The sequence below is a fragment of the Lotus japonicus genome, chromosome 3 (genome assembly GCF_012489685.1).
Source record: "Lotus japonicus ecotype B-129 chromosome 3, LjGifu_v1.2".
NCBI classification, from domain to species: domain Eukaryota; kingdom Viridiplantae; phylum Streptophyta; class Magnoliopsida; order Fabales; family Fabaceae; genus Lotus; species Lotus japonicus.
In genome coordinates this window covers 95,450,760-95,469,746 of record NC_080043.1, presented here as the reverse complement: position 1 = coordinate 95,469,746, position 18,987 = coordinate 95,450,760, and the positions used below count along the sequence as shown (strand labels likewise).

General features: G+C 37.6%; 4 protein-coding genes across 5 annotated transcripts; 1 reads left to right on the top strand and 3 right to left on the bottom strand.

Annotated features, from left to right (window-relative positions):
- Positions 1-417: 417 nt before the first annotated feature.
- LOC130747781 (uncharacterized) lies at positions 418-3,308 on the bottom strand. Its single transcript, XM_057600815.1, has 4 exons — positions 3,097-3,308; positions 2,147-2,708; positions 1,646-2,032; positions 418-1,527 (listed from the first exon to the last, which is right to left on the bottom strand). Exons 1-4 carry the CDS (start codon positions 3,208-3,210, stop codon positions 677-679), a joined length of 1,914 nt encoding a protein of 637 aa, XP_057456798.1. The 5' UTR covers positions 3,211-3,308; the 3' UTR covers positions 418-676.
- Positions 3,309-7,169: 3,861 nt separating this feature from the next.
- Positions 7,170-8,867, top strand: LOC130745088 (uncharacterized). Its single transcript, XM_057597232.1, has 2 exons — positions 7,170-7,366; positions 8,549-8,867. The coding sequence occupies exons 1-2, from the start codon at positions 7,170-7,172 to the stop codon at positions 8,865-8,867; spliced, it is 516 nt and encodes a 171-aa protein (XP_057453215.1).
- A 1,682-nt stretch (positions 8,868-10,549) lies between these two features.
- On the bottom strand, positions 10,550-14,345 carry LOC130747780 (uncharacterized protein At1g51745). Of its 2 annotated transcripts, XM_057600813.1 has the most exons (5): positions 13,973-14,345; positions 13,502-13,695; positions 13,165-13,386; positions 12,739-13,020; positions 10,550-12,018 (listed from the first exon to the last, which is right to left on the bottom strand). In XM_057600813.1, exons 1-5 carry the CDS (start codon positions 14,128-14,130, stop codon positions 10,811-10,813), a joined length of 2,064 nt encoding a protein of 687 aa, XP_057456796.1. In that variant the 5' UTR covers positions 14,131-14,345; the 3' UTR covers positions 10,550-10,810. The 2 variants fall into 2 exon arrangements, with proteins under 2 accessions (XP_057456796.1, XP_057456797.1); XM_057600814.1 differs by lacking the exon at positions 13,165-13,386.
- A 1,616-nt stretch (positions 14,346-15,961) lies between these two features.
- LOC130747779 (protein VASCULATURE COMPLEXITY AND CONNECTIVITY) lies at positions 15,962-18,665 on the bottom strand. Its single transcript, XM_057600812.1, has 3 exons — positions 18,426-18,665; positions 17,603-17,805; positions 15,962-16,524 (listed from the first exon to the last, which is right to left on the bottom strand). Exons 1-3 carry the CDS (start codon positions 18,519-18,521, stop codon positions 16,200-16,202), a joined length of 624 nt encoding a protein of 207 aa, XP_057456795.1. The 5' UTR covers positions 18,522-18,665; the 3' UTR covers positions 15,962-16,199.
- Positions 18,666-18,987: the final 322 nt, after the last annotated feature.

The following is an 18,987-nucleotide window of genomic DNA, read 5'->3' as shown; positions in this document are numbered from 1 at the left end:
AAGTTATATATTAGGCACAACTTAAAGAAAATAAAAGCGAAGAAACAATGATGTTTCTTGAGAAAGAAAAGACTTGAACTAATTGGGAGGAGATGAAGATTGAAGACTATGAATTAAGAGCTAACAAACAATGAAGACATACATGTGAGTTGTTGATTAGGGAAATCGACCCTTGTATATGATGTTTAGTTCATGTTAAACTAAATTTTAGATAATTATTAAAAGTAAGACATTTTTTTACGGTCGAAAAGTAAGACTTAGATATTGTTATCTTTAGCAAGTTATGTTGATACATTTTGGCACTCATGAGATCAGAGTTTTTTCTTGCAACGATACCACATGCTCTTCAATGCAGGAGGAAAGCTACACTAAATAGCTCTAGCTAAAATAATTTATAGTTGTCAGTCATAAAAAAAATTGCTGCAAAGAGAAGTAATCCCACTAATATTCAAAAATTGAGACTCCAAAGAGAAGTAATCACACTCATAATTCGCAAAGAAAGAAAAGCTAAAATGGGAAGGGAGTGCCAAACCAAAGGTTAGACCCTCCACTCCACATACACAATCAACCAAAGTATTTATTTTGAGTGTGCCACATTCCAAGTGGCACACTTAAGTAACATAACAAAATTTCATCAATCATTTGTGATGATTTGTCTATAATATCAGCCCTCATTTCAATTCTGTGGCAATGCTTGCAGTGCAGTTCTCTTCTCCACTTCCTGCACCTTGATGCTTGATTTACCAAGTGCTTCAGGCCCTGCAAACTTCTTCTTCAGTATCTTCTTGAGCCCCCGCATACTCATGTTCTTCAAATCATCACTGTTTTCCTTCATCACATTAGCATTGCACATATTTGTTTCTGGCTGAACTGAGCTAAGCGATTCTTCCTTTATCTGCTCTGCAGACACGTCCAGGGATGAAAGTTGAAGAATGACATTCTCAACTTCCATGCTTTCTTTCTCATCTGCAAAAGGTTCATTGCAGACATCAATTACAGCTTCAGAGATCTCAGAATTTGCACCCTTTTCTGCTGCAACAGCAGAAGGGGCCCCAGTAACATCAGAATTTATCTCAACCATGCTATCTTCCGAGTGCCCAATAACAGCTTCCATGCTTTCTTCCTCTTCTACAGAAGATTCATCGCAGACCTCAGTTACAGCTTTAGAACTCTCAGTACTTGCATCCTTTTCTGCTACAACAGCAGAAGGGGCATCCTCTTCTGGGTACACTAGTTTGACTTCCAATTTTTCTTCTTGGTGCTCACCAGCACTTGCCACGACCTCTGAATGTTCAACTTCAGTCTCATTGCCTTCATTAACAGTGTTTCCCTCAACAAATTCCTTGAGGCTCACTGAAGCATCATCAACAGATGGCATAGGAAGCGAGCCAGGTGCCACAACAGTCAACGCAGCAATGTCTTGGTCAGCAACCTCCATAAAAGCATCTTGAGATACCTCAACAGACAATGCATCATCATAGACTGCTGCAACGCATTCCTTACTTTCTTCAGATAACAACTTGGATCCTGCAAAGTCAAAGGGATCATCAACATTAACATTCAGATGATTTCACTCGAGCACATCATCATCAATGCAAAAGAAATAACCAAAACAATAAAACAATTAATAAAAGGAAAAACAAACCTGCTTCAGTTGAATCCACTTTCAAATTTGAATCCATATCATTGACATTTTCAGAAACCTCCTCTTGCTTCTCAGCCTGCAACTCTGGCTCCATATCATTGACATTCTCAGAAACCTCCTCTTGCTTCTCAGCCTGCAACTCTGTCTCCATATCATTGACATTCTCAGAAACCTCCTCTTGCTTCTCAGCCTGCAACTCTGGCTCCGAGTCATTGACATTCTCAGAAACCTCCTCTTGCTTCTCAGGCAACTCTGGCTCCAAGTCATTGACTTTCTCAGAAACCTCCTCTTTTGATTGGCATTCATAATCAGTGTTGTTCAGCAAGGAAACTTCCAGATCTTCACTATTCTCCGAAACCACACTTGACACTGTCTGCAAACTAGCCCCTGCATCATCATAACACAATTCCAAAATAGTTAATTAGAAACAACATATCACTCAAACACATCACAAATAAATTCACAAAAAAAAGAGGGATCAGCAATCAACATTCAACATACCCTTTTCAGTCACTGATGAGTCCTCCTCTACATGCTCAGATACACCACTCAATTCTTCAGAAACATCACCAATCTTGGAAAGTCCCTCATCTTCAGTGTCCATCAAACTCATCTTAGACAAGCTTTTCCCAATCAATCTCACGGACCTCCTGGTGCTATAACCTGAGGTCTCAATTTTAGTGCAAGCAGAACGACCAGTAGCTCTTGTCCTGCTTCTAGGAGCAGCAACAGCAGTTTTAGGCTTTCCCTTATCTTCATCTTCTTCCAGCATTTCAGCTTCCTTCTTAGATCTGCGAGTAGAAGGTGCAGGGACCCTTCTCCTGCTACTTGGTGGCACAGCAGCAGGTGTGGCTGGGACATTGTTATCTTTGTTTTCTTGCTCAACCACTCCTTCCCCAGTTCCTGCCGCCGGCACACGGCGAACCCGAGAAGTGACCTTAGAACTTTCCGGTTCATTCCTTGCTTTCCTCTGAGTTGAGGTTCTGCTAACGGTTCGGGGACGAATATCTGGGGTTCCAACATCGCCCTCCTTTGGATTCAACAATTCATCCAAACCTTCAACCTGAAAGAACAAATTGAAAATGTAAGCAAATGATTCAAACAACAACAAAAATACATTTTGAACATGCCCTCTTCACAATTTTGATAAAGGGTATCTGGCTTACAAAACAATTGAAGAAAAAAAACATTTTTAACCTCAGAAACCCTAAACCCTAAAAATCAAAATCAAAATCACTTTGAACCATATAAACACTAAACCCTAAATCCCCTTCTCAATCATGATAAATGGTTTCTGTATTCCATTTCAAAAATGACATAAAATGAATCGAACAGTTTAAACAAGGACCAACATGTCAATTTTTCACTAGGGTTCAAAAAGGGGGGAAATGAAATCGAGATAGATAATCGAACAAATGCAAGATTGGAAGAATCGAAAATCGATTGCTTACTTGGGGAAGAGCAGCGAGAGAGTCAGCCATGGCGACATTGGTGATGTTAGCTGGGATCTTGTTCTTCTTGCAGAGGGCCTGAAGCTCCTTCCTTGAGAGAGTGTGGAAATCCATGACTGAGAGAGAAAGAAAGAGGTTCACAAAACAAGGTGTTTTGGGTTTTGACAAAGAGTGACCTAAGCGCCGATTGTAAGAAACACAATGGTGAAGAGGGAAGGAACAGGTGTTGGTATTTATACAGCGTTGTGGATGATGAAGCACAGAGACACAAAGAGACGTTAGAGGAATTGACCGTTGGGGTGTGATTTTGAATTTTGAATTATTTGATTAATTTAATTAATTATTAATGACGGTGATAATTTTTCTTTTTAAACGAAACGGTGTGTTTTAATTACACTATGTTTGGTAAATTGCTAATGGATATTAATTAATGCAATCAATATAGCACGCTGATGCCTATAAAAAAAAAACTTGACACGTTGATGTTGATGATCAGCAATCACGTTGGTGATTTCAAGTTTTTAATAACACGGTGGGGAGTTGGTTGTTCACGACAGATGAAGTATTTGTATAAGACATTGCGACACTCACGTCCGTTTAGAATTAGAAAGGTAACTCAAAGTTTAAAGTACGTAATGAGTAAAATGAATAATACTTATGTAACTAAACGATTAATTATGTTATGACCACTTAACCTTAGTGAAGATGTGATGAATAAATTTTTAGATAAGGCTTCGAGTCATCAATTGTGTCGACTTTGTATTTGATCAACTAAGTATTGGATGAGACAGAGTCTATCTTTGGTTGTCATAACTGACCACGTGATGATGTTTATTTTGTTGTGAATCCTATTAGCCAACAAAAGGCAATATTGAGTCTTATGTCATTTGGGTCAGTCGTAACAAATACAAAGATTCATAAATGAAGATACAATTGCATAACCTTAAATGGTCAATTCCCAAATGTGGGTTAAATATATTTTTAATTTGAGTAGTGTAGGGTAAAAGTTTGTGATGCTTTTGATCTCTTAAATTTTTTATTGAAATAGGTCCAAATGAGACCATAATGGTAGGGGTGTACAAGGCTCGACCCTACTCGCCAACCTGTCCCGACCCAAGCCTTTAGGGTCGGGTTGAACCCGGCCCGATCATTAAAAGAGATCGGATTCGGGTTGATCTTTGAGTTACCCGACTTCAGGTAGGGTCGGGCTTGGGTTGACACTCAAGTCACCCGGCCCGTCCCACATATATATTTTATAAAATTTTAATTTGTTATAATGATTAAATGTGATACATGGTGCACAAATTTATCTTACCATGTGGATGAGATTAAAATGTTTAACATCTGCCTTATGAATTAAATAAACGTTAATCAAACTATGGACGCTTTCATGCTCTAACAAGATAAAATCATGTATGTGTATTATGCACGTGTGAGACAAGTGAAGAATGATCAAACAAAATGAGTGACACGTGTATATAGATCAAACAAAATGTAAACCTCTCAAGTGCAATAGATTATGAAAGAATTGGATCCTTTCAAGTTTTTTCTTCTAAAAAATAGTTCCAACTTATAACTCTTTTAGTATGTTAATATCTTTAAATTTTACAATTGATATCAAATAGTCTTAGACTTATTGTCCCCCGGGCCAACCGGTCTCGTCTGATAAGTGTCATTTTTACGCATATTTGGTTATCTTTTTAGGCACTTATCTCACATGTGTGCTTCATTTATTCATCACTTTAGTCCCCAAAGTAGTGGATTTAGTAAATACTTAATTTTGATGTAGAAATCGTGTAAATATTGTGAGTTTTATGTTTAATCTTTTGTTTTTTATGTAGGTTGGAGTTTCATGAAGATTTGCGCAAGAAAATAGAACTAAGTTAGCATGAGCGGACTGGAAACAGAGCTGAACAATAAGCAAAGGAAAGAGTTCGCTCAAAAGTTAGCTCAAGCCACCACTTTACAGTAGATTTTCAACATAGTTCGCTTGAGCCAACTTGAGTTAGCTTGAGCCAACTGAAGGCGGTTTTAACTACTTCAGCATGAAGAAAAGGTTCGCTTGAGCCAACTTAGCTTGGCTTGAGCCAACTAAGGTCGGCCAGAAACTCTATAAAAGGCCAGACCACGAAATTTTCAGGATCTCTTCCATTCTTCACCATTTTCCTCCCTAAAACATTCAGAGGAGGCTGGGCTTCATGGGGGAAGGATCCCTGGGTCTAGGATTGACAGATTGAAGATTCGGAGCGTGGCGGCAACCGCCGAAGGACCGTGACAACCTCTCGGAGGCGATGGAAAGCTTGGGAAAGCTTCTATCGCCGTGGGTGCTTCGCCGTTCTTCTGGGTTTCATCTCTTCTTCCTTATCCCTTGTACTTTTTGTTTCTATTTTTGTATTTAGGATGTTATAACTTGATGCTTTGACTGTTGTAAGCTCTTCTCATGAATGTAAATGATAATATTTCATGTATGGTGTTTCTTTCTATGCTTCATGCCTCTAACCAATCAATTGATAGTCAAATGAGCTTCACTAATTTGTAAATAGATCGAGAGGTTGATATGAGTTGGTGAATGCTTAGATAAATGAAAGTAGAGCGCCTATGTCTTAGGTCACAACACTGTGTTAAAGTTTTACTTTCTTCGCTTCAAGTATCGATTGATTTGCGTTAGATTTCCAAGGACTATCATGAGATCGGGAGATAATTACGAGTCCGGTTCAAGAGAGAAACCACTCAATGAACTAGTTGTCTTAAGGTTAGAATATCTTGGGTAGGAACAATAGTGGACTTCCACGTGACAGGTGTGGTTCTGAGTTCTAACAGGAGTTTCCGGAGTGACAACGGAGATTCGCAAACCTAGGGTACCTTGTCTTAGGATGAATCGGTCATTGGGAATGTCTTTGAGAGAGAATTTGAGCTTTAGTGTTCTTTTTGGGTTTTCTAGATGGTAAGGGATTACGTCTAGGAATTCCAACTGATAGATTCACCTAGACTAGGGATAGCTAGGTGGATAACTCTCGGCATCATAAGTGAAATGTACCTTTACATAAGTGATTGAGCGGAAACAATTAGAGGATTAGGTTAATTTGCAATCTGAATATGTGTTCTTCTTTGTTACCTCCGTAAACTTTCTTTTACTGCTTTCCTTATATTCAAAAACCACAAAAACACTTTATCAAACATCTTTTTACCCGCTCAGATCAATATTTAACTGGTGGAACTGATGTTCACACAATCCCTGAGAACGATAAACCTGTATCTGCTTTACTTTGATTGAATCATAAAGGTTTAGCCAAAAGCAGTACAAACAACAAGGAAAAACCTTTATCATCGTTCTACATAGACCCGTCCTAAATTGGACCCCCATAATGTCGGGTTGCTTCGGGTCTAGGGACGGGTTAGGGTCTATGAATTGACCCGGTCAATATTTAGGGTCGGGTTAGGGTTAATCAAAACTCGTCCCCAAGGTTGTCAGACTCGTGAGTCTAAGCAGACTCGTTTTGGGTAGGTAGACTCGACTCGTAGACTCGACGAGACTCGAGTCTACTAGAAATGAAAATTTACTAAGTATAACTCTGTCACATGAAGAATAAATACAAACATATAATCTAATTATAACAAATGAAAGATTGAGTCAAGGTATCTTTGTTTCCTTCTCTATCTCTTCATCAAACCCCATTAGTAGGTTTGAGCTAGGTCATTGTTGCCCTCCTCCTGCCATGTATAACAAAGTAGGCTGATGGGCAAGCCTTCTCCTAGCACAATGGTTTGAGGAATCAGAGGCTGTCATCATGTGTTCAGCTTGATTGGCTCAATTCAATATCTTCAGTAGTGTTGCCTACGTCAATAACAATGATGGAGGGTACAATCATGTGAACAGAATTCAGTAGGTGTGTGGTAGTTTATTGTATCAATTAAGAGATATAAAACCATCCATGTAAGTACATATCATAGATTAGAATTTTAGGATGATTGGTTTTTTCATTCTTAACATGATGCATGTCAGCCTGCTGCAGAAGTTAAAGAGATTAGGGATTTTTAATTAAAAAAAAAAAACTTGACTCGGTGACTCGGTCATGACTCGCGAGTCTACCGAGTCAGACCGAGTCTTGCCAGAAAACGAGTCTGGCAGCGAGTCGGCTCGTTTTCCCTATGCAGACTCGCGAGTCTACCGAGTCAGCGAGTTAACTCGCGAGTCTGACAACATTGCTTGTCCCAACTTGTCCCTTGTACACCCCTACACAGTGGTGAAGGGAGAAGAAGGCGACATAATGTGATAAGAAATGAATGTGATATGCGTGCGTGCTGCGTGTGTGAAATGAGAGATACAGAGAAAATAAGATTTTTAATAATATTTTTTTACTTAAATTACATAATTATGGTTATGACATACTTGTATGTTTAATAACAAAAAAAATAAAAGATCAAGTTTTCTCAATCGGGCTGCATAAGGGAACACGATTGACATTTCATTTTTTCCAATATATGTCAAGCCCAACCGATTTAACTTTGCTCGTAAAATCATTTTTTTTTTTGGTAAAAATCTAATTTTTAAATGTATTTATTTACATACCCTATATTCCCCAATTTGTAGCCATGTAGGGTAAAGTTTCAGCTCTATAGCATTGTCAGCTGATAAGTCATCCCTAATTCTTAGAACCTTGTTCCAGCTCTCTTGAATCTCTCGAATGGCCTTTTCAATAACAATAAAAATAAATAATACCTAGCTAGACATGATGAATTCCATTCAATTACAATAACAACAACCAGATATTTTCCTACCTATACAAGCTAAATGGATCAAACTCAAAGTGACACTATAACAATGTTGAAAAAAATTATAACAACAAAAACTTTCCACAACCATAACCATTCATGATTTTATAAATTAAGTCAGGTTCACACCTCTTTTTTTTTTTTGAAAAAAGAAACACAAAAACTAATTTGAAAATGAGAGAAGACAGAAGCAAAATTCAAGTGCAGAGGTTAAGCATTTGCAAAATTCAAGAAAGAAAGATGGTGGATTATTGGAAAATATATTGGGAAAGTTGTGTGCCGTGATTATAGGGGTATCTATGTAATGTTTTTATTAGGCATAAGTTTAGGAACTTAATATAGTAAGTAAATATTTCTTTCTAATTTACCTGATTTATGTACTAGTTGACCTCTTGTATGTGTGTGTTTTGATTGTGAATAAGAAAGAACATAGAATTCCTTTGTCAAGCGGTATTTGTTCATGGTATCCAGAGCCTCGACGCACTAAACGTGAGAAATGCAAGAACTCAAATTCTTTGAGTCTCTGAGAAATGGAGGACCACCACGACAGGTGGAGAAGATAGCAAAAAGAAGAATGGTGAGGAAAAGAAGAGTGGTGAGGAAAAGAAGAGCGGTGAGACGAATGGAAAAGAATCTGTCGTCGTCTCTTCTTACTATCTACACCTGTCTGACAATCCAGGATGTTGATCACACCGATTCAACTGAAAGGTGATAATTATGAGGAATGGGCAAGAGCAATGCGAAATGCACTGCAAGCAAAGAAGAAATTGGGCTTTGTTGATGGGACATTGACAAAACCAAAGGATGATTCTGCTTATGCGGAAGATTGGTGGGTGGTGAACTCCATGCTGGTTGCATGGATCTTGATTACCATAAAGCCAAGTTTGCGCTCTACCATCACATATATGCAGAGCGCCAGAGACTTGTGGGAGGATATTGAACAGAGGTTCTCCATGGGGAACGGACCACGTATTTATCAACTATCTGGCTGCATGTAAGCAAATGGGCCAGGCTGTTGTGGCATATTACGAAAAACTGAAAGTTATGTGGGATGAACTAGGGAGTTATGAACCAACTCTAGTGTGCAAGTGTGGCGGATGTGAATGCAATATTGGGGGAAAGTTGGAGAAGAAATGAGAAGAAGACAAGGTCCACCAATTTTTGATGGGCTTGGATGATGCGATGTACGGAACTGTGTGCTCTAACATCCTGAGCATGGATCTCCTGCCAAGTCTGAGCTGAGTATATTCAATGATCATACAAGAAGAGCGCCACATGAATATAGCAAGAAGCAAGGAAGACCGTGGCGAGGCAGTGGGCTTCACTACGCTGGCGGGAGCAAAAGCAGCAGTTGCACGTGCAAAAGACAAGGGGACAACTTGAAACCAGTGTGGTAAGATTGGCTACAATGCCAAGGACTGCTTTCAAGTTGTAGGATATCCAGATTGGGGGGGATAGACCACGTTCGACAGGGAAAAGCTGAGGTTGTGCACAGGGAAATCATAGTGTGGTTGCGCGAGGAAGAGGAAATAACAGTGCTCAAGCCAATACAGCACATATTGAAAATAAGTTATGAATAAGCATAAGGTCCTTTTTCATAAGCTATCCTGAGTAGCTTATGAAAATAAGCTCAAAACCGCTTATGGTCGGCCATAAACTATTTGCATAAGTTCTCCTAAACACTGATATAATTGTTTATGCTATCAAATAAGCTCACATAAGTTATTCCAAATGGGGCCTAAGAGAAACACTAAATAAGCTCTAATAAATATTTTTTGTTTGGATCCAAACGAGCTCTGAGTGAGTTTTGACCCCTTAATTTCAAAATAGGTGCATCACCAATTTTAAAATTGGATAAGGAAAATCAAATGAGAAAAAGAAAAATTGATTCAAACCTTTCAAGATATATACAAAATACACACAAGATATTGTTCTAAATAAATTATTTATTAAAATATCTCAATATAATTATATTTAATTTTTATATTTATAATTAAGTTAATTATATGATTAAACTATAATAACTTTTACATAATTTGTAACCCAATTATGGTTCAAGTGGTAAGTGCTAGGAGATATATGGGTTGAGTGATGAAAGTCTAACAATCAATTCCTGAATGGTGCAATTTATCTTTCCAATGTAAAAAAAAAACTTTTACATAATTTAAATAATCTATTGCTATAAAATATGATAAATAAATCCGTGCATTGCATGTTGTCTTATATAAGTTCCAAACTTACTACTTCAGTTTGATACAATCAAATCTAGTTCTATTTCGACTAAAAAATCTAGTTCTGTCAATGTTCAAGTAATATTTAAACGTATGCTCATTCAACAATAGAAAAAGAATTACTCAAATGCTTTCATAAAAAATAAAAGAAAAATTAATCTAGGCAGAATACATTCGAAATGAATCATGCTAGCACACAACAAATAACAGTCATTAACAGAAAAGGTCGGAACGTTTAAGCGTCTGTATATATAACTCAGTATATCCCAAAATGCTTAGGAAAACAAAACAAGTTTCAACTTAACCAGATCCAGATACATAACTTGTATTTTCGTTTATAAAGTCCAAAGGGTCTCGTACTTGAGCAGATTTTGCTGCAAAAAGGTATCAATAAACATAAAACTAACAATAACACACTTAGACACTATTAAGTATTAACTACTGATGAATAATCAATAGCTAGCTACTCGAATTTCCTATGAACTGAGATCTTGCAAATGTGTGCTCACAAGGCAGTTAAACAATTTCATGTACCTTTTTTTATTTATCTACACCAGATACATGATAAATGGGGAACTATACTGCACATTGATCTTTAAAATGCAGACAATAAATTGAATAATAATTTCCCTATATATTGGAAATAAGACATCCCCAAAAAATTGTGCTATAAGATTATTGGTCCCATATAACAATGTACATGATGTAATCTATGATTTCCTTTCCGCACCAGTATTCAGCAAAGCTGCATTACTAGCTGCCTTTAATGGAGGCCTGTTAATCTTCTCAAGTAATCTACTAAATACTAACTGGACTGGTATGCAAGCTACGGTGGTGGGCACAGAAATTTCTGGTTTAATCAATCTATCTGTTGGATAACTACTGCTGCTATCATGTGATGGCTTTCTACTAAGACTATGTTCAGTAGATAATGAGGAAAGAGTTCTAGTCTTCTGGTTAGATGACAAGCTCAACTTCTTTGGCACCTTTTTCAAGGACTTTTTGTCCGTGGAGGACCGATGACTTTTAAGGCCACTCTTCTTTTGAAGGCTTGCCTTGTGACCGGAACTTCCTGTGTTGGATTTCCTATATTCAAAGTCCGGATCTTGATCTAAGGAGGGAAACTCTGGAGCAACTTCAGCTCCATTTGATGAAAATACTTGAGGGCGCGGGACGCGAGAATTTGCTGTTCTTCTTGCAGTCCTCCATGCTGGTGGAAGCACACTACTTCCGTCATTACTGAAGTCGTCAATTGCAGAAAATAGAAAATCAGATGAGCCATCCTTAAGGGTTTCAACCTGGATTGGATGCCCTACGATTGCCCTCCCGTCCAACTTACTCATAAGAGAAACAAGGGGTACACGCTCCTTCGGATAGCTGGATTTAACCTCCAAATCTACATTAACCAGCGCTGACCTCATCCTCCCACCAATATGATAATGATCACCATATATTGGACTAAAACCTTCAGTATCCCAATATCCGCTCGAAGCAAGATGGTCATCCCTGGCCCAATCAACACCATGATGAATTTTATTTCGATTTCTTGATACAGCTCTAGAGGTTTGAGAATAATCATCTTCCAGACCAAACATTTCGTCATCATCATCAAGTGCATCACTAAAATCATTTATGTAGCGATGCATATTTGGACCCAGTCTCTTGTGACTTAAATGACTTCTTCGTCCTTCAAAATCTGCATCTGTTCCATACGTAGTACCTTTTCCATTGGAAGAACTGAAAGACCTCTTTACAAGATTCCTATTATTCCTTTTCCCTTTTAGTGTCCATTTAGACACAGCGCCATTACTTGTTATCATTTCACGAGCATAAAGGTGAGGCATGTCGCCGATAATTGCTATCTCGTCAGGCTCCTCGCTGCTAGTGCTTTCATGTTCTTCAGCATCACGACCAGTTTCTGCAGTTACAGTAAAATCCAGAGAGCCATGAAGGATGATGTGAGAGAAAAAAATTGAATCCTTACTGGATATGAAGAGAGAAGCAATGAATCCCTAAGAGCCCCCGAAAAAATTGGAAGTGACTACTAATTTCATGAAAGCCAATCAAAACTAAAAGATGTATGATGGTGACAATTCCATCTCTATCCCTTCTCCTGAATTTAAGACCCTAGGCCATAGCAAATCAGATTACTCAATACATTTTATCTATTGTAACTTTTTCCCTATGTATCGAGTGGTTATACATGCTTAAAAAATGTTACAATTATATTCTAATAGCACATTGGCCAATCTTGGGTAGGAATAGGATCCTGATTTAACCTTGGCAATAAATATAGGCAGCTAAATCTTTTGCTGATTTCATAAGAAGAGATGGGAAGAGATAAGAAATGATGCAGGAATGGAGAAGGAAAAACAACTAAATCAGAGGCTGAGACAGTGGTTTGGGCTTGCACATAATTCATTTCAATATCGATAAAATCATGCCACAAGAATAATTAACAACTTTCGGAGCAAGATGCCAAGAAAACAAGATGAAGAGACGTAAATTCACTACATAAAAGATACTGGTTGAATGAATGAAGCACTCAAAACTACAAGAGATTTGCTATTTTTTAAAATCTTTTCACATAGTGGTTACTGTTGACATGAGGATAGTTCAAGCATGGCAGAAACCTAACCTGCAAGTATAGTCATGTCTTCATCCATGTCTGGTTCTGTTTCAGAAGAATCTGAATCGGAATCAATAGAATCTGTTTCTGAAGAATCAGACTCAACGTCATCCATAAATGTTGATTCAGTCTCTCCAACCAAAGAACCATGATATGGAAACTCCCCTCTGAGTTGCGGAGATAACATCTCAGCATGGGCTAGAGACTCTTTATAATCAAGAGAATCACTAGACTCGGCTGGAAAATACACATATTTGCTCCTCTTCACTCTGCGAGCTACTTGCCCATCTCCTGAAAACAAGACCATAGTAAGGCTACACCGTAAAACATATGGCTAATTTTCACTAATAAAATGTGATTGATTTATATGCCTCTATTAAATATTCCTCACACAATCTCTCATCAGGCCATTTTCTTTTGTCTAGAGAATTTTACCATTCATGTGAAGTGTACTCCCCATGAGAAGACTACCACTTGAAAGATCCTGAGCACCCTCATCAACTGTACGTTTCTGAGAAATGTATGGATCAACAGAAGATGAAAGCTTTCCTTTCAAGGGGGTAATTTTGAGCCCAAAATCCTGCAAACCTCTCATCTGAGGTCTTGCCTCAGAAACATCAACCACACCACTAGGTTGATTGCCATCCTTTGCTACCTCTGAACAAAAATGACCCCAGCAATTTCACTTTCACAAGCCATATATGGTTTATATCTATGCCCTTTTTAACACTATTAGATGATCTACAATTCATTTGATCAAAACTAACAATACCTATTTTCGCTTGCTTCTGCAACATTTGCCTCTCGAGTTCAAGGGCATGAAGAATGGCATCTTCTCGACGCGCATATTTCTCCCTTTTCTTCAACGGCGCCCCCTGAGCGGACTCAGCCTTCTCAATACAATCATCAAACTCGCCACATCGGAACGCCTTAACACGCTTAGATTTCTCCAAATTGTACCAATCCCTGTAACAAGACAGAAACCAATAAAAACTGTTAAGAATGTTAACACACATGAACCTGTGCATCTCATAATCACAAGCATAACAGTAAACTGCATTCAACAACCACACTTGCAGCCACAAAATCAAAGTTTCAAGAGATCTCAGGCAACAGCATCAGCAGCATTTCATAAAGGATCATAACATAACCACAACAGTAACAGCAACAGCAACAGCATCATTTCAGTGACAAAGATGCAATCAACAACAACAACAATGATGATGATAACAACAAGACATACACGCTGGCGTCTTCCCGGCCGAGAAGCTTGACGGGGGTTCCTGATCGAGGAGAGGTGAGATGAGAAGCGGAGAGATCATCGAGGCCAAGTATTTGACCCGGCCACCACGACCCGTTTCGTCGTCGGACCCACACGATGGATCCCACGCCGTAATCCATCTACGCTTTCAGTCTCTCAGAAGAAGAATGGGGGAGGACGGTGGGTGGCTCAGGGAAGCTAACGGCGGAGAATGGGTGATCCGGATCCGATTACAGGGAAATGGGTTAGGGTAAATGTTCCCATTCAGATTTGGGAAATTTTCATTTTTTGGGCTTCAATTTCAATCTGTGTATGTGTGTGTCAGGGATTTGATTCAGAAAATGGTAAATTTGAGATTAGACTTTGGAGGGTTAAATATTAAACCAAAGAAACTTGATAAGAAGATCATTTAAAGCTTAGTTTTAATTTTTCATTCTTTAATTTAATATATAATAATTTTTTTTCATTTTTTTGTAGTGTGATTTATGTTGAATATATAACTTTTCAAAATAAAAAGGATTTTTTTATTAAAAGTAAAAGCAAACTAACTACCTTAAAGGGTAAGAAAAGATGGTCCAGTCAAATTCGAATTTATAGCCATTCAATTTATTCATAAAGACTTTCAAAACAAAAAAAATATATTCATAAAGAATTAGGACCAGGCTAGTTTGGTCCATTAATAATAAATATAAGAAAAATATATTTTATTCTTACCAGCATCCTTCACATTTGTTTTCTCTTTTCTTTATTAAATTTAATCATTGTTCTTATCTGACAATTAAGTGTCTAGTCAGAATTTTGTGTGGCATTCCAATCCACTTCCATTTTATTGTCCTAGCACATATTGCATTTCTTACAAAAAAAAATTAGTGAAATTCCTTCCACATATGTGTTTTGATCAAAATTAGCATTGAAAAAATAATAATTAGTGGGGTAAGAGGAAGAACAAGGGCAATGAGAACAATAGATTCAATTAATCAAACATCCCCATTTATATTAAGTTTAACATATATGTACAGAAAAATCAATTAGTATGTACAAAAGGGACTAGGGAATGTGAAGAAGGTGGAGCCAATGGTGGAGGGAGGATGAGGGGAATGTTGGGGGTAAAGGAAGAAGGATGGGAAGGCGGCCGAGATGGAGGAAAAGGTTGAATAGAGGGGAAGCGACCGATTGTTGAACTCGAGCCTAATAACGGATAGATGGGTCATAAGGTTTTGGCTTATTCCCCTAAAGTGAGTGACTTTACGTTAAAGCGAGCGACTTGGTTTTATATGGCCGACCTGGTTCAACATGTGAAACCTGGCAATGAAGGCGACCTTATTTATCATATGTACCTCGTTAAAGATTGTGATAGTTTAGATATTTTATCTTTGGATATGTCAAGACACACTACCTCTATACTCGATACATGCAATCACGTCGTAAGAAAAGCAATTATGCAATAAACTCAATGCATAAGACCCGATGTTCACTAATACATAATAGAGACTAACTTAGGAATTTTCCTCTAGTTTTTGGTTTAGTCACTTAGGTTCACTTGGTGAACAGGAAGATTAATGGAGTTGAAGATTTTTGTTATTGATTTTTGTCAGTTGATCTACAATCTGATTTTTTTAGTGATCTACAATCTGAATTTTTTTTTTAGTGATATACAGATATATGAACATGACGTACACGCTCAATGTGTGCTCATTTCCCATATAATTATGAAAAAACAAATTCAGTCAAGTATGCAAACATCAATATCTTCTATAGATATGCCACTCAAGCCACAGACTTGATGCAATAGCATTGATGTAGCACAATTCACGGACCAAAATCAGCCCTACTTTTCAGAGGTTGGCCGTGTCGCGGTGTGAGCACCGTGGCTCACAATTTCATATGCTGCCATTTAAGCATTTACACCCTTATGAATATTTTAAATGTGATTAGAAGATCTACTCCCACATGTATCTTCTGCCAAGAGTATAAGGAGTCAATATCTCAATTTATTTTTACTGCACCATCGAATTATAAACATGGCTAATATCATAACTCCTTCAAAAGCACTTTCATGGGATACATATATACTAAGAAACACTACTTCCTAGGCATACACAAAAGAAACCATGTTTTGATCAGAGCAATCTCAACACTTACACTAGCCAAGCTTAAGTTGGGGAATCTGAGTGTTAATAACCTAGCTAAAAGCTGAAAGCTGTTATGATCATGTGAACTGTCGTCTGATGTAAGTGTCCTCATGCACAAATACTGGCTGGGTACTCTGAGGTGGGATCTGTGGTTGTCCCATGGCTATATTCCCTTGATTAGGATATGAGGAATCACCGCCAGCACTCTTTCCCTTAGTTAAGGTAATGTAATATATGATTCCAAATGCAACACTTGCAAGAGATAACATTGCACCGGTAGCAAAAACTCCAGGTTTGACAACATAGCAGTAGTAGGAGCCAAAGTACATGCTCTCTTGACCGCGTTGATCATTCAGCGCAGCACCAGTTAGCAACAGGAGAAATGCCATCACAAATGTAAACCTGTTTGAACAGAGATTTCAACCATGTAATAACTAGCAGAAGTACTCTACTCAGCACAAAGACTTGGCATGAGAAAGCAGTTGATGTTCCAGATACTAAATCCAATTCCACAAACAAAACCAATGTACTTATAGGACAGAACAAACTTAACTTATGTTCTGTCAATAACCAGTCAAACAAGTTCAACCATCAAATTATATATGAAAAAAAAAAACATGCTCAAATAAATAATTCTTCCAAGTATGTTCAGGAACAGGACATTTACTACCGGAAAGGTATGTGAGTGTGTGTGGCGCATGTGTGTGTGTGTGTGCGCGCAGGCATGAACGCAATTGATATGAACTTTCAATAAAATCAAGGCACATTGTTATGTTTCTACAACCAAACTTTTAAGTACATATAATCAAAGAATAATAGTTATATCTCAAATAATGTATTAGAAAAAGAAGCAATGGAAAGTGGTATCTTTTGCACAGCACCTCGCAAATGAAAATGATGAGCTATCATTTCTATAAATTTATAAAATTTGGCGAATTAAAAAAATTAAACACTTTCACTAGTCAGCATGAATGATTGAACCTTGTTCTGGTGATTCAACGAACTTGCTTCAACTGACTTTCAATCACAAGTATGATATAAGTATCACCTCTCCTTTAAAGAAGAGATCTCAAAGCTCAAAGTGCTTTTATTCAATCCATCTTTTGTTATCAAATAATGTGTTATCCTGATGTCCACGCGCATTTTATAGAACATAACAACTAAAAATATTAATCTAAGCATGAAGGAACTGACACAAGAAATGCGCAGATTCTTTCAAAAATATCAATGTCATATAGTCTGCACAGCAATTCCCAATCTACTTTAGATATTCCCTGCAGATGAATTGTCCAAATCCAAATTTGCAGCCTATAGACTAAGGTCTGCGCTTTTACGAGCCAAATCCTCTAAGACAGTAAATCCACAAGCTCATACCGGCCTAAGTTATGCCTCACGGGGTTAACTATCTGATTGATATTTGACAAAACCAGCACAGTAAAACGGGAATATGATAAAACAAAAAGTACGTGGTGAAAATTACCAACATAGAACAAAGCAGATCAGTGCCACTCTCCAATTGGAATCTGGGATTTGTGCGTTTTTTCTGCAACAAATACACCCTGTTGCAACATTTATGATTATTTGAGATATCATAAGAGCCATTGCTGCAGTGAAACCAAGAGGTAGAGCAGGACTTCGAGGATACATGCACTGATCTGATGTGATAAACTGAACTTGAGAACCCTGAAGAATTTACAAGAGTCATAGTTATTCTTGAACAAATACTTGAATAATATATTACTTAAAACTGAATCATCCCCCCGCCCCCCACATCCGCATTTTGGTCCAAAGGATATCCGACTAATAGCATGTTTGGATCACCTATCTTTGCCCGGAATCAATTCTGACACCCAGAAGCTATACAAATAAGCTTCCCCCAGACTTGATTTTAGCTTCAGGTTCAATTGTAGAAGAATTTCTAAAGTCCAAACATGCACTAACTGCTGTAGATAACAAGTGAAAGGGAAAGCTTAACAAACACATAGATACAATACAGTGTACACTCTAGGTTAAGTTCAATGCTTCAGATTAACAGTGAAATCAACCAAAAGAAGAAGTGGGGGATCAATAAAAATTCTCAGTTAGATAGCTGAGGAAGGTAGCTACATAGTAAATCCTCAAAAATCAGAAATTTGAAAACTTCACACCTATCCCTAACTTATAAAAGTGAACCCTTCACCATGCTAACCACAACAACTAGACCCAATAATCAATGATGAAATAAACCAATGAAACTAAGCCAAAATCAAAACTTTACTTGATGGGGTTTTCTGGGCAACCAAGAAATGGAAGAAAACACAAACCTTAATCCTGGTTGCTTCAGCACCGAAGCTAGTTGCAGCCGCCAACAGTCCCAGAAAACCCACAACGAAGCACACGACCAGAACCTTTTTCTCCATCTCTCTCGTGTTTTTGGTGTCTCTTTCAATCACTGTGAGTGTGAGTGTTGTGAAGTTGGTGAGAAGTGGCCAGGAAACTTGATTCTGTCTGGAATAAACAAGAGGATGAAGACACGACCACGAAAGTGACCAACCAAAACAAAAAATCCAAGATTAATTACTAATAAATGCTTATGAATAAATAATTAGTACCTGTTAATTATGATAAGTTGACTACTCACCTTACTTAAATATTTTTTTACTTGTTGGATATATGCAGAACAAGATTAGGATTGTTTAAGGTTAACTTAATTATGAACAATTTTTGTTTAAGATCATATACGTATTGGGATATTATTATCTTTTCTATCTTTGTAGGAATCTCCTTTTTGGTAAAAGCTATTCTTTGATAAGATATTAATTTTAGGAAATCTATACTTTATTAAAAATATTTTTAATTAGGATTTATCTAGAATTTTAATTTTGT

Excerpts from the sequence above, each read along its gene's own strand:
- LOC130747780 (XM_057600813.1), bottom strand. The coding sequence starts at position 14,130 with ATGGATTACGGCGTGGGATCCATCGTGTGGGTCCGACGACGAAACGGG. Across the intron at positions 13,696-13,972 it reads GGCCGGGAAGACGCCAGCGT|GGATTGGTACAATTTGGAGA; the intron begins GTATGTCTTGTT and ends GTCTTGTTACAG. Across the intron at positions 12,019-12,738 it reads AGACATGACTATACTTGCAG|AAACTGGTCGTGATGCTGAA; the intron begins GTTAGGTTTCTG and ends CTGTAACTGCAG.
- LOC130747779 (XM_057600812.1), bottom strand. The coding sequence starts at position 18,521 with ATGGAGAAAAAGGTTCTGGTCGTGTGCTTCGTTGTGGGTTTTCTGGGA. Across the intron at positions 17,806-18,425 it reads CTGAAGCAACCAGGATTAAG|GGTTCTCAAGTTCAGTTTAT; the intron begins GTTTGTGTTTTC and ends TAAATTCTTCAG. Across the intron at positions 16,525-17,602 it reads ATCTGCTTTGTTCTATGTTG|GTTTACATTTGTGATGGCAT; the intron begins GTAATTTTCACC and ends CTGTTCAAACAG.
- LOC130745088 (XM_057597232.1), top strand. The coding sequence starts at position 7,170 with ATGACTCGCGAGTCTACCGAGTCAGACCGAGTCTTGCCAGAAAACGAG. Across the intron at positions 7,367-8,548 it reads GGAGAAGAAGGCGACATAAT|GATGTTGATCACACCGATTC; the intron begins GTGATAAGAAAT and ends CTGACAATCCAG.
- LOC130747781 (XM_057600815.1), bottom strand. The coding sequence starts at position 3,210 with ATGGATTTCCACACTCTCTCAAGGAAGGAGCTTCAGGCCCTCTGCAAG. Across the intron at positions 2,709-3,096 it reads CTCTCGCTGCTCTTCCCCAA|GTTGAAGGTTTGGATGAATT; the intron begins GTAAGCAATCGA and ends TTGTTCTTTCAG. Across the intron at positions 1,528-1,645 it reads AGTGGATTCAACTGAAGCAG|GATCCAAGTTGTTATCTGAA; the intron begins GTTTGTTTTTCC and ends TTGACTTTGCAG.